Below are 17,360 nucleotides of genomic sequence, written 5' to 3'. Positions count from 1 at the left end.
TGCGGTACCCGCTTCCGGTACAGATGTGCGCGCAGACGAAGGTCGAGATTCGAAACGGCCGATGTCCCTCCGAGCCTCACTTACGTGCTGTCTTCGCGTCAAGATAAAATTAAAGTGGACGTGCACGATGGGAAATCGAGATGTAACCAATGTTTCCTAGAAACGCGGAAACTTCGCCAAATACTGATTAAATCACGATTAGTGATGATTATAAAAGTCATTATATCAAATTACTTTTAATAAATGCTATATAACTGCTGAGGCAACTAATTTAGTAATTATAGAATATTTTTTACGAATATGTTAATTATCTTTTTATGAGAATTTATGATGAATAAAAATCTAGCACTATAAACATTTTTAAGTTTATAAGTTGCTAAACACATTACACTTTTTTGGACGCCAGATTTTCCATTTAATAATAAAATTATTAGATGTATATGCGTGGATGTATGCATAGAATGAATATTGCAATATAACTTATATTTTATTATATTATTAGAGGTATAGAAATGAAGAAAAGAAGAAATACATAAATTCATTCTAAGCCCTTGCAAATAACATAAAAAAAGATATGTCAATGAAAGTAATTGTTGCTATGCAAAAATCGATAAAATACTGTCGTTGATTAACAATTTACTATGATAAAATTATCTTCATGTCACACTGTTGAGGTAATAACATAGATCTCTGCGTTTATCGACTGCTTTATACTTTACTGCTGCAGATACAATTCGCTCGTTTCAGGGAGCCACATGTTGGTGGACTTGAAAATTTCTTCCTTTCCGACTTCATCATTTTGTTCTCGGTGTCGTCTCGATGCCTCTGGACAACCACCAAACAACCAGTTTACAACTCGCAGCAAAACTGGTTTGATCCGATCTGAATAACGATTCAATTAATTTAGTAGTTTTCTCAATATTAAATATTGCAATTACTTGCTATAATAATTATTATAATTGATCATATCTTTTTAATAAACATTTCCAATAAATTTTTGCATTTTAACATTGTAATTAAACGTATCATTTACGGGAAAGTTATTACGAAAAATTATATGTGAATACAAGAACGTAAGAATATAATAATTTTTAAAATAAAAAAAATATATATTACAATTTATAATTGTTTTTTAGAAATAAAAAAGAGGAAAGGAGAATTAAATTTGTTTTAAAAATTGCATATTAAATATTTTCGCGTGATAATCTGGGAATAGAGTATGTTATTTTTTTCTTAATTAGATTCTATTAGTACATACCTTTTGTAATCGATGAATTTTCATAACATTCGTGAGTAAAACTCTTTATATCTTGAAGAAATCGACGGCTTTCTTTTCGAAATTTATCATGTAACTCTCGCTTTGTGAATAATTTCTCTATTACGTAGTAAATTGTTAATCTATTTTTATTATGTAACATACGCACAAAATAGTGTAAATTACCATAATGAGGATCCATTGGCTTGTTCATAATTCTTGTCGTGCAATCTTTACTTAATTGATGTGGGAAAGCAATTGTAACTTCCTCTGAAAAACTTCTGAAATGCTTCTGAAAAATTTAATTTTAAGTAAATACATATTAGCATAAGGTAGTCGATTTGAAAATAATTATTATATTTCGTAATTTCTATGTAGGCTCTACTATAATAAATTGGACAGTTAATCTACTATAATAGTTTACAATTTCAATCGCTATATAATACCGTAAAATTTATGTAATAGATATTTATACAAAATAATATTATATTACAATATAATATATATAACGATTACATGACCATATACACATATACATACCATATAATCAAAATTTTGTTTATTCTGTAATTTTTCAGTATCAGTATCGATATCGTCGCTTACGTCCTCTTGCTTTTGAGATGTAGTCTTGAATTTTCTAAAACATAATAATATTTCGAAAAATTTTCTCTTTTAAAGTCCTTGTTTGCTTCCCTGCAGTTATCACCAGTGTGTTATAATTTACTTGTTCAAAGAATGAACATAATTAATTTGTTCTAAATTATCGAAAACTTTCGTCATCAGTAAGTTATTACCGTTATTACTAATATAATTATATTTTTGATAATCATTTCTTTCGTACATCAGTTTATACTTGTCATTTTTATCAATAATTTTTGAAATTGTGTGTTGGAATCTAAATCTTAATTCTTACCGCAAATCAGTATTATTTTTTAATTTATCCGCCGACATCGTACATGGTATAATTCTCATTTCCGGAGAAGTATTCTGTGGAATTATCACATTGTCTTTTTCGCATTTCTCATGAATTATCGTTATCTGTTGTGGGCTGTTGCTACAAGTATTGATATATTCTTATTCTTATTGCATATATATTCCGTAATAACGAATTATATTGTATAATATATACATATATATATATATATCTTGATGTAAGAATTTATGCAATATTATGCAATATAATTCGTTATTTTCAATAAAGAAGATACATGCTATCAAATGCACGTGCTTGATCATTTGCACTCTCCATGTATCAGCTAAATGACATTTTAAAGGTAAAGTACGCAAAAGATCAAATGGTGATTTAGCGGCACATGTCTTATCAAAAATATGTAATTTTTGATGCGTTGGATTATTTAATTTCGTCAGAAATCTGACAATAATATACATAATTACTTAAGTCGTATAAAACAATTGTATTTGATATGACATACTTACATGGTTGACACTATCACTGCATCGGATTCCGGTAATACATCGTTGGCCTCATTTCGATGACGATTTTGTCGATGACGTTTTCCATCACAGTGCTTTGTGCGATGTTTCTTACTTTTGTGTTTTCTACGAGATGCTTACATATTATTTATTTAGACATTAATCTTTGCGGTCCGTTAATATTTGCATAATGATGCATAAATAAAGCCACATCTTTTATCCAGATCGTGCTTTCGTAAGTTAATAGTCGCTTTAGTTCATAAATAGAAGGGATAAAATATCTATGCAAAAATATAACTGACCTTATCGATTTATGATTACCGTTGTCGAAGTTCGTCTTGTTACTGTATTTTTGTCCATAATCCTTTGCATCTTCTTCGTATACTTTTCGATATAGTTCTTGTATTCTTAGCTCTTTATTTTGATCATTTTCGTCTCTTGCTTTAATCTTTTCGTGTTCAGTTCCGTTTGTATTTAAGATAAATTTCAATCCGTTTGCAACAGTATCTATTAAGATGCAACATGCTTTTCGAGCATCTAAAAAGACATGTATAATATAATATATTTACCTATAATATGATTTATTTACATTTTACATATTATAAGAAAATTTGAGTCTAGCCACATGAATTCAGGGCAAGTCACTTTATTCTTTTCTTTTTGTGATTTAATGAATAAAGAAAATTTAGCAGAAGTAATTTTGAGAGTTCTGAAAAACTTTCTTTTTAGCTTAAAATAAAATATATCAAAATGCTTGAAGCAGATATTACTACTAAAACTATAAACTGATCTATAATGTATATTATTTTAATAAATCGCGGAAATTTACGGTTAGAAAATATTCTTATAATGCGATATTACATTAAATTTTAATTATGTTTAAAAGTCAATCAAAAATTACAAGCGATAATAAAAGTTCTTTTTCTCGCTCTCTCTCTCTCTTTCTTTCTCTCTTTCTTCTCTTTCTCTCCTTTCACTTGACGTTTTTCCTTTTCCTACTTACATGAACGTGACTTGGGCACGTAATACAAAACGACGCCACACAACATTAACGCGATTAACGAGAGTCGCTTCAGGTAGATGATCCACTCAAGCACGCAGAATTTCTCGTCGAAATAAGCTGATGAGTAAAGAAGGAAGTCATTTGGTCGACGAGAGAGGACATCGCTTTCTCTTACCGTATCCATTCCGCGATTTGGCGTACACGCATTGCGTAGCAAACGCGACGATGAGAACTAGAGATTTCACAGTAGATGTTAGACGCATTTGTTTAAGTATTACTTTTCATTATTATATTCCAATCGTTAATCAAAGCGTTCCGGAAGAAAGGGAAAAGGAAAAAAGAACTTGCAGAGTGACACACGCGTTCTGAAGCGATGTCCGTTACAGCGTAAGAGGCAATTTCACTTCGTTTCAAGCATTTCCAATTATGTCCACGCTTACGCCTTAATTATCGCTTGATGATCGTAACGGCTAATATGGCGATAAGGCAATTATCGCCAATAGTTATATCACGCACATTTATACGGGATTTTCACTTCATAATTATACAGAGACGTGTCGCGTAAAAAGATAATAACACGTGTAAGATTCATATCTTAATTTTTTATTATGCTCTGAGTACTTTACAATATAATACAAAGGAAACATGTCATATGTATTGACCGTCTTCACTACAATCTAACGAGGGTGGGTTACACGCACGTACACGTACGAGAAAAATATTTCATACGGGTCGGTGCGATTGGGATGGCATAGCGTGCGCAAGCGGGGACTCGCACTACTTGCTAAATAGTATCTCTCTAAAGCAACGTTTGCTTCGTGACTTCCGGAACTGTTTGGGGACTGTAGTCTCCAAACAGTTCGATCGGGCAAGAAGCGATACAGCGCCTAGATGCGGACTATCTAAGTAAGAACACAACTTAAAGATATTCTTTACGAAATACTGTTTAATTCGATGCAGGTAGATTCTAAATTAAGTGCGACAAGCCGATAAGAATATTCGCTGAACGCCCACTTCTTATCGGCTAGTCCGGGAGAAAACTGTCCAACGACTCCACACAGCCGCCGTATGACAATTAATCCGTGAAAGAAGAGAATACTGTACGCTCACATTTGAACAACAAATTCTATCGCAGTGAGGAATCAATCCCGCGAGTTCTATAAGTTCTACAAGACTACGATAACTCTCTTAGCGACAACCATCTCGCGTTATAACTTGTGCTAAATGTAGACTGCACTATCGAAATATCGGGGCAGATGCCAGTGTTTGCTGGATTAAACAAATTAATTTATAATAACGTAATAATACACTATTATATAATAGAATAGAACGAAATAATAATAATTAATAATCAATAAAATAATAATAATGTGAGAATCTCTCTCATACGCGTGTACGCGCAGCTATTGGTAAAAAAGCTAATGCTATTTATTCGAAGATAACCTTGTGATATGTATTTCCGCTCATTTGGCAAAAATACTCTCGAGGACAAGAGATTGCACTGTCACGAATTACTTAATCCACAACATGATTCATTATTCAAGTCAATTAAGTTGTATGATTGTCTTGACGGAATATCTATAACACAATAGATACGCAATATAGGCTGACGTTTGCGTGCATCAAAGATTCACTCTTTACATGGCATAATCAGCGCGCGTACACGCGTATAACAACGCAAATGAACGATTTTATACACGAAATGAGGGACGAGTAACGCGATAAAAATGATAACGATGAAATGACGTGCTCCACCGAACCTGGAAGCTGAAGCCTCGATGGAATTAATAATGTTTTTCTTATTTAAAACAAATAAATCTTTCGCAATCAAAACAAATAAAATCTTATAACTTTCTTAAAATTACTCAATCGAACACACACTAATACGCCTTCGAAATATATCATTAAAAGACTCATTAAGCTCTGTTACAATTACTAGGAAAAACGTTTTTTTATAGTATAATTATTATTAGCTGTTATTTGAGAGATTGTCGAAAATTATTGTCATCAAAGAGTTCAAGGATTAATTGGCTAAATACATGAACGATTTCGAGGTTCGATGGTTTGCAAAAGGAATTAACCGACTCGGTAAACGAAGACGCGGAAGTTCTCATTCTTACGCGAAGTGTCTCGCTTTCATTTTGTTGACGGCATTTGTAAGGTGGGTCATCTCGGTATTGAGTTGGGACATCAGGCCCTCCAGTCTATCAACACTGTCGAGGACTTCGATGCGTTGCGTATGCGGATTGAACCTGACCTCGAATGGCCGGCTCATAGTGGCCACCTGTAAGAGAAACCAAGGTTCGTGACTAAGCTCACCTACCAAAGTGAGAAGTAACAGATAGCGGAAGTGAACAGGCTACTAGTCTTTATTTGCAATAAATAAAAATTAAAAATATTAGAGTAATCAAGAATATAAAAAAAAACTATTCTACTTTAATTCTCTATTATTTTCGAGTTTATCAATAAGTACATATAGCGAAAATTAAATTTACCGAATTTTCCTTGGCAAATTCCAAAAAAAGAAATCAAATTCCATTCACAGATAATGCTGGATAACTTTTTCGTACTTACCCAACGACGGAATTTCTCCTTGGCATCATCGAAACTCTCGGCCACGTAATATATCGGCTGGTATTCTTGATCTTGATACTTCTGGAGAGCGGTAATTGATGGATCGAAAGCTCGATGTTCGCATTTATCGCTCAATGCGTGCAAGAGCTCGCCGTAGGCTGACAGCAAGCCAGCACCGTAAGCTTTAACTTCGGGACCTTCCTTACAGAGACCGAATTCAATCGTGAACCAATAGATAGTTGATAGCTTCTCGATTTCTTCATCCGAAGCACCGAGAGATGCCAGTCCAATTTCTTGCGAAAATTGAGCGAAACTAGGATCGGCCAGAAGCGGCATATGGCCCAAGAGCTCATGAATGCAGTCTCTGCAAATAGAACAGAATAAATTTAAAGAATGGTGCCACGTGCTCGTCTTCCGCGTCCTTAAATTTGTCCGTTCTATTTCTCCGTTTCGTGCTTAAATTTATCAATTTTAGTTAATTTTAGAGATTCTGAATTATTGCAAATTATTGCAATCTGCAATATTTAAGTGGGTAATTTTACATCAGTAGGATTTTAACTGCATTAAATAAATTGAACATTCTAAAATTAATTAAGATACGTCATCACGATAAATGGCGCGTACTCAAGAAGCCATTCGGTTCTTACAATCTGCAAAGCTATACCTACAGTTCTTGGAAATCATAACTGTGACGTGGATCGCTACACGGAGAAACGAGTTCGTAACTGTGGAACTGAGTTATCAACGCCATCGTGTCGTTAAAAGCCAATTAGAGTTCCATTACGAGCTTAGAGAGGCGCGGTAATTCTATTATCATCGTTCTCTGTGTACCGCGGGTGTAGGTTCCCGTCATAACGCAATATCGATTGCCGTGCAGTTTGACACGAAGGGGCAGCCGTGATGCGGAGCCAGTGCGACCTTTACAATGCCCGATTTTTATGTAAAGATACGCATCGCAGCTTTGTACCTTCGATGCGATATTTTATCGAGTCTCATTACGTTCTAGTGTGTCATGTATAGCGTGTTCTTTTTATCTGTATGCTTTATAGCTCGCACCGAATCATAAAAGTTTCCGAACAAGATGATTTGTAAACGACATGTGTAATATATTTGAATTTAATCTTTATCCGTGTCCTTTATAGGATAATTCTCGGATAACGTTATCTCATATATAGAGAATATTTGAAAGAAAGTTTCGGATAATTAATTTTTTGTCTCGATAGATTCGAATTAACTGACGAAAGTAAAAAAAATAACAAAAAGCACTTACGGTTCGGGAGTGTGATACGGGCTGTTGATGTGGCGGACGTATTGAGTGCTCTGGAATATGCGGAAGGCAAGACTGGACAAGAAGTCCCGCGCCGTCAAGAGACCGGCGGCCGGTCGAAGAGTGAATCCCGTGCTCTTCTTCAAGAAATCGCTGACTTCCTGCAACTGCGGTATACGGTGGGACTCGAAGATCCTCTCCTCTTGCAGTATCTTGAAAACTCTCTGGTATTCCACGCACGCGTGTTTCGGCACCAGGTCCAGCACGGTGTTGAAGACGCGCGACCAAGTCTCGTTCTCCGTCTCGGTGTAAGGAATGCAGGGTATCGGGTCGCCGTACTTGTAGGCGAAAGCGATTTCGGCGATGACCTTGCGACGAGCGCGGTACTCTTTATCAGCGAAGCCCGGGTGATTCATGTCGAGATCCGGCTCGTACTTGGTCATCAGGTGGTTGCAATTGTCGAGGTCGGCGGCGTGACGCGGGAACCAGGGATCTTTGATGCTGACGGAATTGTCGGCAAGCAGGGTCACGCCGTCCAAGGCCGAGCTCTGTCGTAGATTTCTAATCAGTTGCAACAGATTCTGTCTGTTCATGTCGATCTTAACCAAGACCTCAAATTGCAAACCCTCCTTCTTGGAGGGCCGTGACTCGACATGGGTGATCGCGCCCTTGAAATTTTCGATCGTTTTCAGGATCCTGCCCAGAGAACCGATGCCCTCTCGCAATCTTAATACCAGCGCTGCTTTCTGCACGCCTTGCTCGCTATCCGTAGATTCGGCTATACTTTTCGCGAGCACTATTTCCTCCTCGGTTAGTCCAGCATCTGCGGAAAATCGAACATCGTCTAGCTTTGTTTGACAATGACATTCAACATTTTTCGGGATGAACTTGAATTATTCGTCAAATAACCGTTGCCAAGATTTCTCTTAAAAAGATTTTCGTCGCTAAGTGACATCGTTCTATGCAAAGATTCGACATTTGAGAAAATATGAGCGTCTTAATGATATACATGTATATATATAGTTAGAATGAGAAAAGCGTAAATTTGATCTATGAAACTTTCCCGGGAACGATTCTTTTTGGGGACAACTTCTCGCGAGTACCCTAAGTGACTTCCGCGGACGGTAATAATCGGGCAATTCAAAGTCCATTTTCGCATAGCGCCTTATGCCGTCACGTCGGAAACGGCACCGTCTACTTGGCCGCGGGGGCGACGGAAAAGTGGCAAAGTAGCCGTCATTGTCGTGGGCGTGGACGTGCCGGCGAGATGGAAGGTAACGCGAAAAGGAATAACCGTGTTACACATTTACTGCCACGCAGGGCCGCTTGTGAAATCTCGAGAAAGGCTCCGCGCTCCGGTAATACGATTCTAAATGCACAAAGCGGCCGCGGAGGCCGGAGGCGGGTTGGAAAAAAAGACGGAAATAGCTCGCAGACGTAATTCACCCCAAGTGTCGACCGAGCACTCGCCCTTTGGTCGACTGTCGACAATGGCGATCGTTTCACCCTCCATTTACCGTCGCCTTCTTCTGCAACACGCGCGCGGTACCTTCTTCGCACGCAATCACCCACTTCCTGTTTCACTTCTATTGCGCAACGTGACATTTCGCGACACGCGCCGGACTGGACGCAATTACGATCAGGGTTCATAGAAGACGTAATACTTACCATCGTCGTCATCGTCATCCGGTTTTCCATCGCTGTCTGATGAAGCCTCCGCTTTCGCTTCTGAAAGTTATAAGTTTCATGCTCATGCTATATGCAACATTTATGCATTCTTGAATACTTGGCGGCAGATGCATTTAGCGTCAATCAACTTTATATTACAGTAAATATTATGCGTTGTTGCATTAAATAATAAAGTCGTTGTATTAATAATAACAATCAACGCGATTATGTTCTATAAAAATGCATGTCACGCCCCAATTATCCAAAAATTGTTATACATTTTGCAACATCTATGTACCTTCTTTCTTTGCTGCGCAAACTAATGACTCCATCTGTTCGTCGTCACTTGATGAAACATCGATGTAATGCTCTCCCTGTCCCTGTTGTTCCTGAGTACAAGTAATTGTCTGATCCACGTTCGTGTCTATCCGATAACAAAGAAACGAGTCATGCAACATTAACGTCTACATGCGCATATATTGTCTCGCTATGTTCTTGTATGACTTACGTTGGCAAAAAGATACGTTTTGAAAAGTCTTTTTAATAGTAAACATGTATACATTTCTCTAATACAAGCATATTCACATAAATATAATATTTTAGACAGCAAATCATGCATATATCTAATACAAAAATATTTTGTTTCCATACATATCAAACATATATGTATATTGACGCGGTAATAAATAATATTATATAGTATAATATTAAAAAGAATTAATCATGCCAAATAACATTCACAAGACTCACCATTCGCTCGCTGTCGAGCTTCCTCGAGTACGCTTTGCTTCGTCTGCTTGACGACCAGCGTCTCAAAACGGGCATCGTCTACGAGAGAACGTCGTCGCGCTGGATACCCGTTCTGAAAATATAAATGCAAAGTGCGATTTATATATATGCATATATAAAATTATGATAAATTAAATTCATAAAAATATTGAAAATATCCATATAAATTCTGTACGATTAAATCCCAGAGTGCCAATGTACCGTTCTGTGGCATTCACGTATTTCATTGCTGACGCACAAGCAATTATAGATATAATTTAGAACTTTAAAGGGCGGATATCCTTTCGTCTTGACTAGCCAGGTTCCGATTTCCGCGGCGTGGTCTGTCCGTGGCTACCTTTGACGTGAGACGAAACGGAAATCTAACCCGTCAGTACGACCGAGCGTCGCTTAAATCGGATAACGAACAAAAGGGACGGAAATGAATTTTCGCGACATACCATCCTGCTGTCGTTGAAATATCGGAAATGAATTAATTCCGATGGAGGAATGGAAAGGAGCTTGCATGACTATTACCGTTCAGTTCTTAGAAGAAGTAAAATTTTATTTTATTATCACTCCCCTAATTAATATAATACCACTTACAACTTATTTTGCCATTTAATGAAAAAATTTTTACCTGAGATACTTATGTTTCTTTAGCTACATGAATTTTTTATATGGAAAAGATATCTAGGATTTTATTCGCGAATGAAGAAATAATAAGTTCTGAGAGACAAAGATTAAAATAGACGTTCCCATTTGACGAAAACAGACAAGAACATGCGCCACCGATCATTCAAATTCCTGGCTGTCGCCGCGTACGTATAGACACCACGTTGGAGACCCAGTTGCGTTTTCCAGCAAAGTCGGTTGGCATAGTTTAGAGAAAGCGTTTAGCAATCCCTTAACAACGCGCATCGTTAAGTGGGCCAAGTACTTTACCGATGGAACGGATGGACTATGTCGAGGAATTGCGACACGCAACGCGATAACAAATCGTAGAAACGGCAAATGCGTGACAAATCTCATCTAAATGCATCGATAAAATCATGAATTAATTAATTCCCATCGTAAAGCCGCCCGGAGTTGTCAGCTGTCTGTGCGAATTGCGATTGTTGTGCGCGAAAGTGACAAATATATGTAAATATTTGTCGATTAGACAGCTGATGTGCGAGACGGTGACTGGCCGTTCGAGGGAAAAAGAATGAAAACTCGGCGCGGCGATAACTCGGCAAATAAACGATGCGAATGTCTAATTGAGCAAACGGCAGGTGCCGTAGGAATGTTGTTTCCGACCTTGTGGAATCGCACGAACGTACGGCCGAAGATGCAAAAGAAACGACCTCGAGTCAGCAAGTCGAGTAATTACCCACTGCACAGCGGAGGAGTCGCGTCTGTAGATGAACAGGATCTCTCTCTCTCTCTCTCTCTCTCTCTCTCTCTCTCTCTCTCTCTCTCTCTCTCTCTCTCTCTCTCTCTCTCTCTCTCTCTCTCTCTCTCTCTGTCTCTCTCTCTCTCTCTCCTTCTCTCATGCGATCGTGTCAATTTTATTCCGGATACTCATCGCAATTATCTTTAAATTTCTAATTAGCGTTTTTAATATTCTTGAAAGACTACATAATATGATATAATGTGGCATCTTAATTAATTAATTTAAAAATTATACTTTATTTTACTGTAAGAGGTACTTAAATAATTAGTGCAAATAATAGTAGGTTAAATCGGGATGCTTACTCCGAATTGGCGAGATACAAATATATTCATGTGCATCGTGTAAATTTTGTCATCGTTTCTATCGAAAGTTTCGATTTATCCTATTTGTCTACTATATGAATAAGCGTTTCTAATGTATTTCTAGTCAAGCGAATGTCAAGCGATTACGGTGCTAATGCGGCGTAATGACTTATGGATAATATAACCAAGGTTGATCATTAAAATTGCGCTTGCATAACTTAGTTCGCTACGACCGTTACTGCCCAATTATTCGAGCGGATTTTGCTATCGCGATTGATTTTTGTCTATCCGACAATCATAAGAATCATATTTATAGTTCGTTATTTACAATCCTGTTTTAAATATTAACAGCAAGCTACGAGAAATCACCGTGGAATCGGGCATATATTATCTACCACGCGGTATGTAACATTCAATCTATTCAAACAATGATTTGTTCAGTTCCAAAAAATTTCCTTTATTAGTAGAATATTTGTAAGTTTTGAGTGTTTGTTTTTTTAAATTATCAAAAATTTCTATATTTTTAGAAGTCTCTGCCTAATAAAAAAAAACGTATATAACAAGAAAACAATAATAGGCAATAATAATCGGCAAAGTTCCTCGAACGTAGTACACAAGGACAGTTAAGAGCGATTGGAAAAACGCATACTTCGGTAAAGCCCCTATCGGGCATTTATCTATGCGTATCAATTCGAACGAGAAGCTCGTAAAACCACAATTATACAGTTGAATGCACGACCGAGATAGTAAACCATATATGCACACATCGAAATTCCGCATTAACATGATCCTTCTCATCCTGGTAGAGAGAGACAGGTCGCTGTGGTCCGGGCGAAATAGCCGGCGTTTAAGCAAAACGGTTAGCATAGCAAATGTTATAGATGAATATGCATGCAGCACGCGCACGCGAGTTGCACGCGCGACGCGGATTGCAGCATGCGTGCAGCGGACTTCCGAAGGCGAATAACGGGTGCGGGGTGCAGCGTTCAGGGCCTCTTTCGCATGTCTCTCTCTTTTTCTCTTTCTCAGCCGCTCTATACAACTCTATATTACTTCACTCTCATATTTATAACATATTCATAATTATCATGCGCAAGGCCGGAGATTGATTTTGCAACGGCGACGATATAATCCCGCTCAATACGATCGATCGGCAATAGCGGCTGAGATACCGAGAGGATGCTATCAGATCGCGTTGTAGAATCACAAACAAACCCGCGGTGTAATTCTGTCACGAATTCGCCGATCGCTCTAATGTTATTCTAAAGCGGAGTTTAAGCAAGTGACCGCGTGGACGGATGCTTCTAGGGCAAGGTGATTGGCTTGAGGAAAACAACCCATAATCGCTCACGATCATCAGTCGCTATATCGGAATCCAGGCTCGAATCAGAATTTTCGCAAAAAAAAAAAAACTGATACGACCGGTTTTATCACGGTTGAAAGGATAACAAAAAATTTTGGACATATACAAATTAATTTATTAATTTCAATTAGATAACGAAGCTGTTTAACTAGCTTCATTTAGCTTAAATTATTTAAATTGGTTGCATATCCGGAATAACAGAAACGCGAAATAGTATCCGCATTGGCGACGCGATCGCGGTAGGAAATTTACTCAAGGTCGGTTTACTTTTCACCCCGCTGCTCGCGCGATAACTATCGATCGTGCATAACCGATTCTAGATTTGATCTGGTTCAGCATCTAGATCCGGCGCGTGTGCGCACGCACAAGTTCCGTTCGAATGACTCAGACTCGTCACGATCGTCAAATAAATAAAAATCGTAGTTATTACACGCGTAATTCAAAGCGAACAAGTGCAATTGTATGTATTCGTATAAAATCGAGAATATTAAGTGTGCTCGTTATATAGCTATATTTGCTTCTGAGATTTATCATTTCAAACACAACAGAAAGACACTACTCGCCGGAATTGAAATCGCCAGATACTCTCCGGCAGATGCTTTCTTCTAGATGAAAGAATATAATTGAAAGATTTAGATTATTTAGGGCCAGTTGTTCCAACCTGTTGGTAAGCTAACTAATAGTTAAATCATATGTCTTTGTCTAATTTAAAGGAAAAATAAAGACATACATATGATTTAACTATTGGTTAGTTTACCAACAGGTTGGAATAACCGGCCCTTAAAAAATCTGTATATTTTCGAAAATTTATAATACTAATTACATGTATTTACATATAGAATTATCCTCTTAATTTTCCATTTAATGCAGTTTTAAATTTCACTGATTTATAGTGAGTTGTGTCTACCTACGCACATTAGCGGTCCATAGTATTCTATGGACCGCTAATATGCGCGGAGAAAGCGTAAGATTGACCAAGTCGTCACACCGAAGTGACGTGTTCTCGTATTTATATAGACAGATGCAAATAACAAATCATACAATGGTTAGAGGAAGTCCGGGTGTCGTCTTGAAAAGAAAGCACAGAGACCAAATCCGAGACACGTTTAGGTATTAATCTTAAAAAATATTGTGTTAGGGAATATTAATTTTTTTACTCGTCGGTAACGGTACCTAACGCGCGCAACATCGCAATTATGCACGAATGAGGACTGCAATATTCTGGGAAAAAGTCCGCGAGTCTGCGATTAGCATTCGAATCCGCAAACAGCGATGTGTAAACTGTTCGCGCTAGTAGCATTTTTGCAATAAATCGCGATCGTTCGGAAAAGTCACAGTAGGAGTCGAAAAGATCGAGGTGGCGATTACGATGTATGTTTAGCGCGGTTGTTAAACAGATAAGTACGATATCACGTGAAAAATGAGACATAGACCTTGCCTGTTGTTCTTACGCCGTTGAGAAATTTCGCATCGTCGTTACAGGAAAATGCGTACTTTACGAAGAAAAAAAGCGAATAACCTCGTAAATAGCGGCGATTATAAGTTGTCACTTATTGGACGCGAATAGAAACGGAATTGGCCTTGCTATCGTAATCCATAGTGAATTATACACGTGACGGAAAAACGAAAGAAAAACGTGACAGCCTCGAAAAAGTATCGATTAAAATCCATTAATGTGCGATAAAGATCCTAGAGATAAAATATAGTTACGTGAGGAAAGACGAGTTCTTGCGAGTTGTAATTTGCAAAATAGACGTATATATGTACGGTACGTACATTAAAAAATACTGTTACACGTCGATTCCAGTTAATATTACGTACTCGAGAATGACTACGCAGAGACAATCGATAATTGCAAGTCTCACGTAAAACCGTTTACAATTGTTTATTTCTGTTATTACACTAATCGTCGTGGAACATGTGCAAATGCATCAAGTTTTATGCATCAAGTAGAAGTGCAAACATTCGCGGGAGAAAGGGGGGGTGAGGCGAAAATAATTTTAACGATTTGCGTAACGTCTGGCGAGAAGAAAGGACGCTATTTATCTTTCGATGAGTTTCAGATAGATTGAAAAGTAAATTCGCGGCGAGTTAAAAGAATTGCCGGTTTCTCCCAACCGCCGCCGCATCTTCCTGTAATCGAAAACAGCTGACTTGTGACCGGCTACTTCCTCGTGTAATCTTGTTGGGACTCACGCTTCTTCAGCAGATTGAATTTTTCGCGCCTGCTAAGTGCCATAGATCTTGCATCAGCGGTTTTGCGCGAACCGATTCTCAAGCTTATGCAAATTTATGCACGAAGCGAACAGGACATTGAACGGATTATTTCTTCGTATCTTTCTTATCATGTTTTCTGATTTTAACCAGAGCCAAAAAAGAAATGCATTATTGAAATGCCAGATTCGCAACGGAATAACATTGAGACTCTAATCTTTCTTTATCTATCATTCTATGTAATTCAATTGAAATGTTTGCTTACTGTTTGTGTGCTTTGTACAAATATTGTATATATATTTAATTACATGTTTACTATTTCGATAAGTGACCAGAATCTGAAGTGACCGAATAATTTGAAAACGTCAACACTTTGCCCCAGACCGGTTTTGTAGATTACTGGATTGGGAAGATATTCTATGATTAAGCCCACATACACAAAAATGTGACCTCGACAATTAAATATTCATTAATATTGCGACAAGGTCAATAACATTGCGTAAACAGGATAATAACGCAGCGCATTTACTTTCTCTGCGCGAGGACTCTTCTCCGTTTCGCCGGGCCTACGTGAGAATTTCACTTGCGTTGGTCTCCGGTTATTAAGATTGAGAAAGAGCGGAACCGACACACATGCACCTTTAAGCGATTTTCTGACGCAATTTTTTCACCCATTTCGAAATGTACCGTTAGTCAGAAAAATCTCGAGAATCTAACTACAAAAGCAAACACTCGCTATGTACAGAAATCGTATAATTAAGCCAGAGCGCGTGGCGTAGCAGTCGTGAGACACTCGTGTCTCTGTAATGAATACAAAGTGCAGCAATTTTATATAATTCAATAAATAACATACTGTCGCATATACAACAAGATCAAGTTTTGCAACTGCGTTTGTCGAAATATAAGAATTCTCGTGTTAAGAAACTAGAGTGACATTTTCAGCCGTCTTCAGAGACGTTCGTGCATGTAACGGTGATTTAAACGAACGGTTGAATTCGCGCGCTTACCAAGGTCTTTTTGATCGAACCTGTTGCTCTTGACATGCACGCGAATAGAACAATAGAAGCATTTTGACAATAGCAAATATAACAATTTTTCACAAATAAAATGTAAATGACAAATTTATCAAACACGATTTTTTGATAGAGAAAAACAAATATACAAACAAAAGTAAAGTAATATTTTATATCAAAATATTTTTTAAGTAATATTTATTATTTTGCGAAACGTTATTTTGTATTTGTCTAACAAGAATTATATTTTCATTTACCTGAAAATTTATTTATGAATTGAAGCTTTCAACATTCTCTTTCATTCCCTCTCATTCTCGTTTTTTGCAATACTTTTTAACAACTTTTGCATTATTTTTATCGAGTCTAGTTATTTATCAAATTATTTAAAAATAAGACTTACCTCAATACTGTAAGACTTCTTGATGGCGAACATTTCGCGGTTCTTCTGAGCGGCTGCGACTGCCATCATATCTTCTTTATCACTCCTCTTTCTCTGATAACGATTAATTTAGGCGGTTTTTTTTCTCAATTCGACGGTCGATCGACTTAGGCGTCTTTCTATCGTCGGTTCTCGGCCTGATAGTGCTCACTGCAGCTGAAGGTGATGTGCGTGAGCTCTTCACTGCCGCTTGCGAGAAATTACACGAATGGACTCCCCGTTGCGCGCTTTCCGACTTTAATATCCCGATATGCTTCGGCTACGTCCTCTTCGGCCTCGATCCGTCCGATCTGCTACGGTTCGACTACGACAAACGACGACGACAGGACGTCGGCAACGACAACGAGCCTCTACTACTTAAGTCCGCTTTGGACGGAGCGTACGAGCGAATGCGTCTACGGGGCGGATTGCCGCCGCATATAAACGTTGCCTCCCTTCACCGCCTGCTAATGCCGGGGTCAGGGGTGCCCCCACCCTATCGTCGTTTCGGGTGGTCCACCAGCAGCAGCCGCCGCTACCACCACCGCCGTCGCCGTTACAGCCGTCGTTGCCGTCACAGCGCCGCCGGCGCTGCTGCCATTGACAAAGTCCATCACGAGGGGATCCCTCGCCTAGCTGTTGATAT

The 17,360-nt window shown here is 38.0% G+C and overlaps 2 protein-coding genes across 2 annotated transcripts; both read right to left on the bottom strand.

The window, feature by feature from the left end:
* Positions 1-628: 628 nt before the first annotated feature.
* LOC139779113 (uncharacterized) lies at positions 629-3,955 on the bottom strand. The gene is given in 7 exon segments (XM_071717368.1): positions 629-882; positions 1,259-1,547; positions 1,796-1,892; positions 2,109-2,309; positions 2,702-2,815; positions 2,992-3,226; positions 3,868-3,955. Coding segments are annotated over 7 exon segments (1,191 nt in total). The 3' UTR covers positions 629-715.
* A 319-nt stretch (positions 3,956-4,274) lies between these two features.
* Ple (tyrosine hydroxylase ple) lies at positions 4,275-17,136 on the bottom strand. The gene is made up of 7 exons (XM_071717344.1): positions 16,697-17,136; positions 9,952-10,063; positions 9,500-9,625; positions 9,202-9,261; positions 7,537-8,356; positions 6,267-6,630; positions 4,275-5,976 (listed from the first exon to the last, which is right to left on the bottom strand). Exons 1-7 carry the CDS (start codon positions 16,763-16,765, stop codon positions 5,809-5,811), a joined length of 1,719 nt encoding a protein of 572 aa, XP_071573445.1. The 5' UTR covers positions 16,766-17,136; the 3' UTR covers positions 4,275-5,808.
* Between the last annotated feature and the right edge of the window lie 224 nt (positions 17,137-17,360).

The sequence above is a fragment of the Temnothorax nylanderi genome, unplaced genomic scaffold, assembly GCF_030848795.1.
Source record: "Temnothorax nylanderi isolate EJ_2023f unplaced genomic scaffold, tnyl_v1.0 TNYL_tig0210_pilon, whole genome shotgun sequence".
Classification (NCBI taxonomy): Eukaryota; Metazoa; Arthropoda; class Insecta; order Hymenoptera; family Formicidae; genus Temnothorax; species Temnothorax nylanderi.
The sequence above is the reverse complement of the archived record's forward strand: the minus strand, read 5'-3'. Positions and strand labels throughout refer to the sequence as shown.